At 35.9% G+C, this 13,929-nt stretch overlaps 1 protein-coding gene across 15 annotated transcripts in view; it reads right to left on the bottom strand.

Moving 5' to 3' along the window:
• INPP4B (inositol polyphosphate-4-phosphatase type II B) overlaps positions 1-13,929 on the bottom strand; it is a 708,587-nt gene that overhangs the window by 185,696 nt on the left and 508,962 nt on the right. For all 15 annotated transcript variants that reach the window (XM_066232845.1, XM_066232867.1, XM_066232856.1 and 12 more), the window contains one exon: positions 11,592-11,739. In XM_066232845.1, the coding sequence (XP_066088942.1) occupies positions 11,592-11,739 (148 nt within the window). The remainder of the gene's footprint in view (positions 1-11,591; positions 11,740-13,929) is intronic.

The raw sequence follows: 13,929 nt of genomic DNA, 5'->3' as shown, positions 1-13,929 counted from the left end.
AACACAGAAAGAGGCATAGGGGAATTGGAAAATAAATAGCCAAACCTTCTGTAAAGTTATTTTTTTTACATATACTGCAAAAAGCATTAACAAGAATATTAAATAGATAAATGGTTTTCAAACTTTGTTCCTTATACCCCTGGGGATGTTGTGGCAGAGAAAGAAAGGGAGAGTGTTGAACAAAAGGGAAACCAGGTAAGTGGACCGGCATTGGGCCCTTTCCCCACCAGACAACCAGCTTCCACTCAATCTCTTTGATTAATATTGGAATTTTGTGTATAGTTTTGTTCAGGAAGAAGAAAAAGTTTCTGCTGCTAAAAAAAATAAAACTGGGTCTAATCTACTAAAATAGAACATAGTAAAAATAGGAGAAAGTTTCACCTCTATTTAAAACTTATATTTAAGACATAGTTTGAAAATCTGCTGATGATGTATTTATTCAAGGAGGGAATTCCAATGTGGGGAATATGAGCTCTGAGCCTGTGAGTGACAGAGACTGGTCTTTTTCATCTTTCTGTCCAACCACAGTTCTCAGTCCATGCGAAATGTTCAGTATGTTGTAGACTGGCAAATAAGAAGTTGGCTTAAAGATTATTGTTTTTAGGATTTCCTAAAAATTTGATATATATCAGAATATAAAGTAGGATGCTGAGCTCTCCACTCATTGAAGTGGATAGTAGCTACAGTAAATGATTGAAGTGAATGATCTAGGTCTGTAATCCTGGAACAGTCAAGTCTTCCTTAAGAATAGAGAAAGATTTGAAAATATATCTTTTTATAGACTTCCTTACTGTGATGGTTAATTTTATGTGTCAACTTGACTAGATCACAAGGTGTCCAGCTACTGGTTGCCCAGCTTGTTATTGTAGGTTTCTAGGAGGGTGTTTCCAGATAAGATCAACATCTAAATCCTTAGGCTGAGTAAAGCAGATCACCTTTCCTACTTTGGGTGGGCCTCGGCCAATCAGTTATAAGCCTGAATAGAGCAAAAAGGGCTGACCTTCCTGGGGTAAGAGAGAATTCTTCTTGCCATACAACCAGAGAACTCCTCCAAGACTCTGGATGAAGATATTGGCTTTTTCCAGCCTTTGGTCTTAAAATATTGGATTTTCCTAGGTCTCTAGCCTGCTGAGCTTTGGACTAGAAATACAGCATAAGCTCTCCTGAGCCTCCACCTTGCCAACTCAGCTTGAATATCTTAGGACTTGTCAGCCACCATCATTTCCACACACATATGTATGCATGCGCGTGCACACGCACACACACACAACATGCTTTATGGTTCTGTTTCTCTGGAGAACTTTGATTAATATACAAACTACACAGGTATTCCATCACAAAGACTTTTCTCTGCTTGTTGCAAAAGAAGTTGGGAGACAGATTTAGACAAAAACATCTAGAAGATAGTTTAGGCTCTTTTGTGGCCTTTTATCCCTCCCACTGTACTTTACAAATACCATGTTGACTTCTTCAAAAAGAAAATGGTTACAGAGATGCCTAGCTTGTCTAAGGGACACGCGCAGGAAATCTCTAGTCTTGAGGCCAAAGCTCAACATGTGAGCACCTATTTTATGAGATTCTGAGCCTAAAATGTCAAACTTTATAAACTTGGACATGTAAATTCAAAGATTCCTGAAATTATGAAATGTAATTATCTTAACAGAGTGCTGAAAATAATAGTTAATTCTTTTACAAGAGTTTTTTTTGACACCAAGTGAAAATTTGTATACTAAAGGATATGACCCAGTAAGAAAGACATTAAAACGTTATTTGAAATTGTTATTAAGCATGTAAATAGAAATAGAAATATTTTTCCTCCAGTGAACTGTACAATACCATTTTGTAGGATAAAAATATCTATCAGAATCTAAAATTACACATGGGTATAAATAGATGGAAAGTTTAATCGCCATCTGCTTTCATTCACTGTGCAGAATTAGACCTTAACTTAAACACAAAAGAAGTAATAAAGAATGTACCCATTAGGAAAAAAAATTAAATACTAAATAGCCAATGAAGAATAGACAACATAAGTGACCAGTGGGTGGCTTCAATTTCATAAAGTGGTCAGGTGACACCATAAAACTGAACAAGGTTCAACTTGATGTCAGGTTGCATAGTATTTTCAACCCACAATTCAAACTGCCTGTGCTTTAATCTGTACCAGAATGAAAACTGCATCCATAAATCATAGCCTTTAAAAAAAAATGCCTCTTTGTAAATGACAATGCGGTTAATGTTGCAATCCATGAGCCACTATTTCAATGAAAAATGACTAGAGTGGTCTTTCACTCTGATTTTCACTTGACATTAAAGTAAGTGGATGTCGTACTATGTAAGCGGACGTTGTACACTCAAGGAAGTTTCAAGTTACATTCAGAGACTATGAATTGGAGCACAGTCACCTCCAGATTTAGTTGTAACCACAGACTCTGTTTGTACGAGATAAACAGCTAAATTCTATAATTTAATTTTAGGTAATTGCATTAGAAAAAGATTAGGAATAATAGGTATGTCTTATTCCATCCTAAGAGTCTATATTTCTGTCCCTGATAATGGTGATGTGGTGTTTACATTGAAATAATGTCTTATTTATTCTCTAAAATTGGTTTTAAAGTTGTCAAACATAAATAACATCTATTTTTTAATATTGTAAAGCTCAGTGCTTCACTTATGTTTAAAATGGTGCATGTTATATAAAGTTTTTCCTAAATCCACATGAATTAATTACATGCCTTTTAGCTGTGGACAGCCATGAAAATTAGCAACTGCACTTGGAAGGCTAGTAAAGGAAGCAAGTGAGCTAAAATACTCATTCCCTTTTTACAATTCTTGTCCATGCTTTTAGAAATTGCAAACCTCTCTGGACAGACGCTCTTCCAACTCCCAGCCCTGGAGCTGGAGTACAGATGTGACCCAGTTAAGTTTCATAAGTAGATGGAATCCAAGAGACCCCACCAAATTCTCGGTAGTAGGGCTGCTTGGTGGATACCATAGGACTTTCCAGGTACAGAATGTATGTCTTTTTTCTTTTTTTCAAAACAATCCTCAGAGATCATTGTTCCAGACCTGGACTAAGCAAAATTAAAAGTTCTGTTGCACTGGGCACATGTCAAGTGCTCAACAGATATACAGCTATTAGATTGCACAGTTTAGAACGTTCCATCCTGGGAAGTTCTACTGAACAACACTGCTTGGGACCAATGAGAAGAACATAACTGAGAGTGAAGTGACCTGTGTAATATCATATTGCTAGGAAGTGGTAGAATGAAGACTTGTACAGTACTCAGGTCTGGTGACAGCAAATCATGTTATTGTTTTTATTGTAATTCCTGGTGAGTGTGGTTTCTTCTAAGATAGTATCCCTGAAAAGAGGACAAGAATGGAATCTTACCCCTGAAGGCCTCATCTGAATTAATCTTCACCCAGGTCAACAGGGAGCCGGTTCAAATATTTGGCTCGAGTGTGCACTTAGCACACAGCGTTGGTGACCATAACTGCTGAAGTGTCGAACAGCAAAACAGAATTCTCATTTATTTTCCATTCATTTAACAACAATAAAAACAATTGACAAGTTCTTCCTTTTCTGTGGTCCAGAAGGCCCTAACTAATCTGAAGGCCTTTCCTTCCCAAATCACTGTCTCAACTCCAAGTAGCAGCTTTTGGGAGATGACATGGCCAGTCTGCTTTTCTGTCCACTGGGAATTTGTGGCACCATAGTTGTGCTCAGTTAGTAAGCCAAAGGAGATTAAAATAAATTATAGACCTTTTTGTTTGAAACATTATCAACTGTTAGCTGAGGTGACAACAATAACAGTTTGATGTATTGAGTATGTACTGTGTACACGTGATCCTCTATATAAATGATATAAGTGGTCTCCACATATAACAGGCCTACGTATACAGGCACAAGGGGCTCTCATCAATAGCTCACAATAACCATGTGCATTTATTATTTGATCCCTTCTTTACAACTGAGAAAACTGAAGATGAAAGCATTCACATAAATTGTGCCATGTAACCGAGTTATTAAGTGGAGTTGTGGGAACCAGCATCCAAACTTAGAGCTGCATTTACACACACACACATACACACACACACACAGCTCTACAGTTATAGGTAATAGAGTCTTTTGACCACTCATTTAATTACTACAGTAGCCCTGTAGGACAAGTAATAATACTATTATCTAAAAAGTTTTAAAAAAAACAACCTGGAAATTATGTAATTTAAAACAAATTATCATTATTTATCAAATGGCAGATGTAGGTTTTGAACACAGGTCAACAATAATTCCAATCTTGGGCTTTTATCATTATAATCCAATCTCCCCTACTCATTTCATTTGATATAAAGAATCTTGGCACAATAGACAAAAATGTGCTTCGAAATGAGTTTTGCCATTTTTGTTTCTGTGGGGATATTTAATACTCAAACAGCAAAATCAAACACATATTACTGTCGCCAGCTTGGTGATGCTAAGTGCTCTACAGGACTTCTCATTAAATGATACCACGAATCCATAACAATGAACCTAATGGCACCTGACATCTGCTTTCAATACTAGGAGTTGGGAAGGCAAATGCACTTTTTGTGATAAATAGTATACCATACAGTATCCCAACTGCGCATCAACATTGCGTGGAGAAAAACGAACAGAGGAAATAACGCTGATCAGGTATGAATCAACAGTGGAGTCCTGCTGGGATATTTTTATGCATCCCTTAGGGATTTATAGGACTTAAGATTTTTCTCAGAGAGAGCATGCAAGAGAGACAGAGAAAGGAATACAAAGAGAAACAAAGAAGAAGAGATACAGCATCCATGTGATCTCATTAGTTTGAGGTTTACTTGTTATATAGGAATTCTAAATAGCATAGCTGGCCTCTGACTTTCCTACTAATCACTGTTACATTAAGGTCAGTAAAGATTTTCAGTGTGCCTTCATTTTATCCAAGTATGAAAATACTGGTAGAGACATCTTCAAAGGCATGTGTTGAATTCAGCCATGCCAAAGTGTACAAGGCAGAAGAAGAGGCTGGAGAAGCAGGTAGACAGGCGGTCCTGCTTGCCTGCGAGTCCATGTGAAGGGTAATCTAGTCTGGTGATGCATACATTTTGAAAACGGAGCATACATTATATATCAGAATGCCAAACCATGTTAAATGGACTGGGTGGGTCACAATGTTGCAAAATCCTACTGTACATCTTTTTGTATAGTGAAAATGTTTTCAAAATAAAATTTATCTGAATATAATTCCTAATATAGACTTGCATCATTTTTAGAAAAGAATTCTTACAATGTTATTAGTTTGAAATAAAATAAACCTATTTTTAAATGGTGGTCACAAAATGGTATAAGGTAAGACAGAAGGTCAGAAAATTAAGTATCTTCTGCGTTTCTCTTAAACTAGATATAGTGCTTAGAATACCATGCTAACAGCATATGATACTATGTAAGTAAAAATGTAGAACATGTCTCTGAAATATATATTTCGGTGCAACAGTTAAGTTTTTAACCTGGGATTTAAAAATATCTTACTGTCTTTTTCATTGATGAAAAAATACTTGTTCAAGAAATAGATTAATATATAGCTATAGCGACACAATTATCATGGTTCAATAATATAGCTATAAAAATATACAGTATTTGAAGTATATAGTATTTGAACATAAAAGTGTTTGCCTTCATTAATATAAAATATTTCATCACCATGAATTTAGAGCATGTACATTACAAACATCAGTATCTAAGACAAAGCATGTACATTTTCTCAAAGAAGTGGTAATAAAACTTTTAAATATGTATCCCAAATTCTAGCACATTTTTCCTATTGAAGTATTTTGCTTTAGTTTTTTTTTATATTCAAGATTGTTTTTCTGCAGGATACACACATAGTTATGTTTTATATAAAAACCTAAGAAAGTCTTCAAGTTAATTGTTATAAAACATCTTTATCCTTTATTCTAAACTACTAACCTATATGCTAGAGAGTTCCTTTCTTTCTCCACACTTGAAATCATGAAGAAAAATATGTAGGGAAAGAAATGAAGAAGGGAAAAGGAGGATAAGGCATGATATAGACCGAACTAATGTTTTCCTGGGGAGTTTTATGAATCATGGGAATCATTTTTCCTGAAATACTTCATTTTTTAAAAAAACTTTTTGTACCATTATAGATTTTCAAATATCATTTTATAGTGCAGAAATGTTACCTTTTTGATAAAGCCAACCACTATACGGCCACCAGAGTCTCCCATCTGAACATATCCATGTGCACACCAGGATTTAATGCTATATTTGTAGCTGTCATGGAGCATCAAGTCTATGGGTACAATCATTTTACCTAGTAACTAACGTATTTCAATGTAGACTGAGCACAGCAAAACTTTGAAGTAGTACAAAATATGGAGAAAATAATGTAAAGAAAATATGTAGCAACATTAAAACAAACTATAAAACTTTTATAGGTGTTGGTTTGCCAAAACCTACATAATTTGTCTGCACGCAACCCAGATGGAAGGACTGGGAAACTTAAAGCATTACAAACACAGGCAAAGACCTACACACACACGCTCACGCATACACACACACAAGATCTCTGAGCTGTCTTCAACATGGCGCTCTCCTTTTCTTTCCATTATAATAACTACATAATAAACCAGTGGCCTTATCCCCCTAACTTGACGTATGCAGATCAAAGACCTGGTCTGCTATTCAGTGCCAAATTCTTCAAGTATCCTGACTGCGGGGCAATCCAGTCAACTCATCAGAAGCAAGGTCTTATATTGAAGGCTTTGCAAGCAGAACCTCCCCCTCTTCCCTTTCAGACACATAATTCTAGTCTAGCTCTCTAAAGGTTAAATATGAAGTCTGTTTCCAGGAATCTACTGGAAATCTGCATTATATAACATTTGCAAGCAGATAGTGTGAGTCTGCAATGGAAGCCGTGGAGCCTAAGGAAGTTAGGCCATTGGACAAGAGGTCATCAGTGGACTGTTATACTATCACAGGCCAGAAATAATGGTGGTTAGGTTTAGAGTACATGAAATAAAAATGTAAAAAATAAATGGTTTTGAGAAACAGGGTGGGGGTAGGAGGGAGACTGAGGCAAGTGAAATACTTTCTGGGCTCGAAATCAGACTAGGGTTACAAGAAGCTACGAAAAGAACTCTAGAGTCAAGCTCTGTCTAGGCTGGAGACGCCGCCAACCAAGAAAAATGTTTTAAAGTCCTTTTGCAAGACAATGTCCCATTCTTACAATCTTAATTTAATTTCTTATGTTACATCAGGCTAATTTCATATTATAATATTACTTACTTTTATATTATATTAATTTGAATTTATGATAAATATAATTCTTCAGTTGTATCCTCGGTTGAATGGCATATAGCTTCAAATAGATTTTTCAAGAAGGTTTTGTGGCTGACATTTTCTGAGTGCACACTGAAGTATGTCATTTCCATTGCCTTCACTCATAAAAAATTAAAAACCTGATCCTATAAGATAAAGTGGGGTCACAGTCTTTTTCTCTCAAAAGTCACTCGATGTTACTCCATGGACTTCTGCAGGAAAACGTAATGTGATCCTGACTTAGGCTTGTAAAAGATAAAGACAAACCTGTGTAAGTTTTCACTGGTTTTTTTTTCCCTCAAGCTTTTGTACTAATTGTTCTTCCCCAAGAATGCTTAAAATTATTTGGTAGTTTCCAGCTTTGTGCCCTGAATATCTAATATCTTCTTGCTCATCGTTTTAAACTTTTTTCACCCTTGTTGAGCCTTTGAGGAGAGCTTGTCATGTTTGTCTTCCCCATTACTGAGAAGATGTCTCTGTTTCAAATCTTTCTGCTGGTGAGGTGGATTTCATGTGGCCGCTGCCCTTTAAAATTGCATGATTCCCACCATGTTCCCCAAAGCACGATGGTTCTTTTCTTGTGGCTTTCTGATCATGTTTCATAACAACCACTCCTTCTTATACTCTCCTGAGATGGCGAGTCAACTTTCCTACAATGTTAGGAAAAATTCTACTTTCAGCATGAATTTTCTTTCTCCCTTTCTTTATGAAAATTTAAAGATTAATTGTTAAAAATATTTTTAACACAGTCTAGTCATGGGAGCTTTCCACAGAAAAGAAGTAGGAGAAACCAACATGTAAGTGGGAGGGGCTGGTCATCACAGTACCTAGAGAACTTTCAGAATCGAATAGGTTTTCTAGACAGTTTAGTTTTATAGGATTGAAATAGGATTTTCTTCTATGAGAAATTCCCAGTGGATGCTTACGACCGTTCTTAGCTCTGCCCCTTGCCAGGAAACTTAATAATTTGCAAGCACTGTTCCTTTGTCTCCATCCAAACTGCCCACTAACCCTTTCCATGTGTTTGAAATTTTTATTTCTATTTTTTTTTTTTTTTGGCTACAAATGCACAGCAAAAAAAAAAAAAAAAAAAAAAGAGATACAGAGAAAGGCAAGAGAACAAGATGGTGGACAACACTTCAGTGTGTTAAAAAGTTAATAAAACAATCATTATAGAGGCTATGCCTACTGAAATTCAGTGGCTTGGTGACTGCTCTCTCCTTATTTCTGATACACCCTCTTCCCCTGGGACTCATGGTCAGTGGATGGACAGGCAGAGGGCTGTGCGTGGACTAGGAGTGTGGGCAGGAGATGGGCAGAGTGCTGGGGACGCCTCGGAAGCAGCAGAAGGTCGGCACTGAGCCTTTCTGGGATTTCTAACCTGATGACAAAAGACAGATGGGGCGGCAGCAGGCGTCCTGCTCTGCACTTTCTTTTTCACTAGCTTGCTGTATTTTTAGATGAAATGGCATTAGCAGTCCATCGACTAATATTTTCAACCCCAAAATATCAGCGTAATCATTAGTCATTATGTTATATATAGCCTTATGTTACTAATAGAGTCCAGTGTTTTGTGAAAGGTCATCATTTTCCATTTTGTGTCTTTATATAGACATCCTGGTGGGAATTTAGGATGAGCTGAGTCAAATGCAGTTTTAAGTCCATTTTACAGGGTAAGGTGTAGCCTCACTTATCTGCCTCCCCAGATAATCCTTCTCTGTGGCTCTCAGCTGAAGTGGAGATGAAGAGTTCTGCCTGACTCCTCTAACATGGCTTGTCTGGTGGGAGTCCTTCCCTATTCTATAGACCCTGTGAGGAACATTTATTCTCTCCACTCCGTCCATATGAAATGTGACTTTTACATGACACTAGTCAGAGTGGTTCTCAGGGTCCGCTAATCTAGAATACGAAAATGTTGAGGATGATAATTCTTTTGTGACTTCAATGATCGAGACTCTGGGCTTCTCTACTCCAACATGCAAACTTGTATATCGTTCCTGAGATCTGTTCTGCCCATCACCTACTATTAATACCATGTATTTCTAGGTAGGGACAGAACTGAATAATTTGGCTTATAGTAATTCCTTCTTGCAGCTGACTCCTGAAGTAGTCTGCTTAGGTAGAACTCCTGTACATCTTCCAGCTTCTGTTGGCCCCAGCCAATAACTGTTGTCTGATTTCTGTGGCTTGATCATCTTCACTCTGCTACTTTCAAATATCTACCTTCTTGTCCAACTTTCAATCTTTATTTCCCTAGATCCAGGCTGTTTTCTGACCGATTTCCCCCTAAAACCCAATACTGTTTCTTGTTCTTTTCACTTGGATACGTCTATAGTATTTGTGCAGTCATTCCTACCGTAACAAATACAATCATGCACCACTTAATGACGGGGGTGCATTCTGAGAAATGTGTCATTGGATGAGTTGGTCATTGTGTGAATATCATAGAGTGTGTTTACACAAACCTGGATGGCATAGCCTGCTACACACTCAATAGTCTAGCCCAGTGGTCGGCAAACTCATTAGTCAACAGAACCAAATATCAACAGTACAACGATTGAAATTTCTTTTGAGAGCCAAATTTTTTAAACTTAAACTATATAGGTAGGTACATTCCTTATTGAGGTAGCACCCGCATGTGGTATTTTGTGGAAGAACCACACTCAAGGGGCTAAAGAGCCGCATGTGTCTCGTGAGCCGCAGTTTGCCGACCAGGGGTCTAGCCCATTGTTCCTAGGCTACAAGCCCATACAGCATGTTATTGTGCAGAACAACACAAGATTAAATCAAGCACAAGAGAATATGATGCAATCAAGAGATATAGTAAACAAGAGATATATGAGGTTGCTTCTGGCATAACATGGCATACTGTTTTATAGCAATTTTTTTAATAAGTAGAAAAAGTACACTCTAAAATAACAATAAAAGGTATAGGGTGGTAAATATATAAATCAGCACAGTCATTTATAATCATTATCAAGTATAATGACTATACATGATTGTATGTGCCATACTTTTCTAGGATGGGCAATTCAGTGCCTTTCTTTATACCAGCCTCACCACAAACACGTGAGGGATGCCTGGTGTTGGTATGACCTTCTGACTGCTATGGTATCAGTAGGTGGATAACAGAAATTTTTCTGCTCTTGTATAATCTTATGAGACTACACTTGTATATGTGGCCCATCAATGACTAAAATGCTGTGAGGATTATGATGATACTATCAGCCCTGTCCATGGTGTGAACATGGGTTATGTCAATATGGCATCTCTGGAGACTGTGCAGTATACCAAAGAGGTACGATATTCTTAAGTACTTTGATGTACTAATATACACATAAAGCAGAAATCCAAATTTTGGACATTTCACTATGGCTGTGTATTTCAGCAATGAAAAAATGTTAACTATGAAAAATATTTGCTAATTTTCTGAGATTTAAGGTCTTAACAGTGTCTAGTATAAAACAGTATTCATCATTTTTAAAGTCACTGGAGGTATATAAGGCAGAGAAACAAATTGATTAGTCATGGCTCAGAGAACTTCTCATCTCACATTCTTCTGTTTGATTACAGAAATGGATTTAATTTTGTTGTATGACAATACTGTCCATTCACATAGCATACCTTATCAATCATGTCTTAGGGTTTTCTGACCAACAGATGTCAGAGTCTTGTTACAGATAAGTAGCAAAGAAGAGTCAAGAAGGAATTTATGAAAAACAGTAACCAAAAAGATAAGGTAAAGACACAGGGGTTATTAGTAAGGTCAAAGCTCAGATTATTGGCTAGACTTCAAGCTATTGAATTGAAATATAATGCAAACCACAAAGGAGCATTACATATGTTATTAAAAGTTTTCTAGTAGTCATGTTAAGAAAATTAGTAACAGCAGGTGAAATTAATAATGTCTTCATTTAATCCCAATTATGACATCAGTCTTTTTATTTGTTTTTGGGGGTGATAAAAATTCAAAATCTGGTGTGGATTTTACACTTACATAACTAGCTCAGGGGTCAAGCCAGTGCCCTTGGAATGAAGCTCTGACTGGGGCTGGAACCAGAGACATTGGACTAGTTACATATCAAGTAATTAGCCTAGGTGGTACCTAGGGCTAACGGCCACCAAAGTGGGCAGTGCAGGTCTAGAATTTTATATTATCGTCAGACATTAAGAAAAACATATTTTTATAGAAAATAATAACCAATGTGAGAGATAATCATAAGTTATTTTCTCTTACCTACACAAATCTTCTTTTATGTGAAGAGAGATCAGTTCCTTAGGGATATGAAAAGAAAGTATGCTCTCTGACATCTGCTCCCGGATTCTCATCCACTTATTATCAGATGTGGGAAATCTATATAGTTTACACACCGGGTTCTTTAACACTGAGGAGGAAGAAAAAAAAAAAGCTTAATGGTTAGATTTTCAAGGTATGGACATTAGATGAAGATCAGTTAGCAAAAGCATTAATGCAAAGTACCTTCTAGTTATTTATTTAATTATTCTTTTATTGTTTGCTTTGTTTCTGATTTTTGTTTGTTTGTTCTTTGAAGTTCCGCATATAAGTGAGATCACACGGTATTTGTCTTTCTCTGTCTGACTTATTTTACCTAGTATAATGCCCTCAAGGTCTGTCCATGTTGTTACAAATAGCAGGATTTCATTCTTTTAAATGGCTAAATATTCAACTGTATGTGTACACCACATCTTCTTTATCCACTCATTTCAATGCTGAACGTGGAGGTTGTTCCTGTGTCTTGGCTATTAAAAAAAATGCTGCAACCAACATGGGGGTGCATCTCTCTGTTTTAATTAGTATTTTCATTTTCTTTGGATAAATATACAGAAGTAGAATTGCTGACTCATATGATATTTCTATTTTTAATTTTTTTTGAGGAAACTCCATACTATTTTATATAGTAGCTGCACCAATCTACATTCCCACCATCAGTGCACAAGGGTTCCCTTTTCTCCACACCCTCACCAACACTTGTTATTTCTTGTCTTCTGATAATGGCCATGCTAATAGGTGTGAAGTGATATCTTATTGTAATTTTGATTTACATTTTCCTGATGTTTAGTTATGTTTAGCATGTTTTTATGCGCCTGTTGGCTATCTGTATGTTTTAATTGGAGCGTTTGTTTCTTTTGCTAGTGATTTGTATGAGTTGTTTATATATTTTGAATATTAGGCTTTATCAGATACATTTTATTTTATCTAAAATATAAAAACTTACAGCAAGTCAGTAAAAAAAAACTAGGTTATTTCATTCATTTTTAATGTGACAATGTTTCAAAGATATAAGAATTTTACTACAACATCTATTATCATATCTCTAGAGTTGGAGAAAGAAAAGAAGTATGTATTGAATTCACTGTAGTGTCAGTCAGGTTAAACCACTCCTGGGATCTCATGCATTCTAATATAGTTAATATGATCAGGAATATAAATGCATCCTTTTATAGTAAGACAAAATCTCAGTCTCCAAAATGTACAACTTTTTGTTTTTTTATTAACCTAAATAAATATTCAACTGCTTGGTTAATCCATACTCAGAATATCTGCTGACTTTTTAAACCTTTTTTTTAAAGATAGTATACAGAATTATTGCATCTTTCAAGCCTTGATTAAAAATTCTTGGATTTTTCTTGCCTTCTATAAAACAATAATTTATAGTTTGAATTAATTCACAAATTATAAAATTCTCTATTTTCTGTTATCACAAAACTAGTCCTTCAAGTTCTGATTTTACTGATTTTGCTTTAATGTTTTTCATTGTAGTATAAATGTAAATCTTTGTTGAAATAGTTTAAGCAGAAATTGAGAGCCCCAGAACTTTCCTCTGTGCATCCAGTATACAACATCCAAGGACTCTATGAGAATGCTGCTGTTTTTAAGCAAAATACATAGGCAAGTAATTTAAAATGTCAGATAACTTGATCATAAAATATATATATATACACATATCTAATAATGTCTCCTATATAACTTTTATGATATAAGTCTGATCCTTTGAAACAAGTCTCCAAACATTAATACTAAATATTATATATTTATCAGGATCTCAATTTAGATATAATGTGATCCACTTTCAATCCAATTTGATTCAGCAGGATTTCTTATTGAAAACCTACTATGTATAAAGCAAGAATAACTACTCTGTTTTCTAAAATACCATAAAATGGTATCTGACTTAAAATTTTATACACACACACACACATACACACACACATATGGAGCTTGACTTATAAATACCATGAAAATTTGCTGCATTGGTTACCAAAATGACCAGATAGGATATCTCAACCCAAAATTCTTGTTGAGTTGATAGTGGGGAGATTTTGTTATCCTTACATAAATTAAAAGCATGGTATTCATGCGTCAAATACTAAACAATGAGCCATATATAATGAAAGGTTTTGTCATTTTTCAATGCTTCTGCCCTACAGTGAAGATAAATGTGAACAAGTCTGCACACACACTCCAGATGTACAAGGTGTCTGTCATGGTCAGCTCCGGCTTCCCTGGCTTCCTACTGATGCCACCACTGATCTCCAGAGCTTCCCAGACAAGA

This window comes from Saccopteryx bilineata, chromosome 1 (genome assembly GCF_036850765.1).
Source record: "Saccopteryx bilineata isolate mSacBil1 chromosome 1, mSacBil1_pri_phased_curated, whole genome shotgun sequence".
Lineage (NCBI taxonomy): Eukaryota > Metazoa > Chordata > Mammalia > Chiroptera > Emballonuridae > Saccopteryx > Saccopteryx bilineata.
Note: the sequence above shows the minus strand (reverse complement) of the source record. Positions and strands in the feature narration are given on the sequence as shown.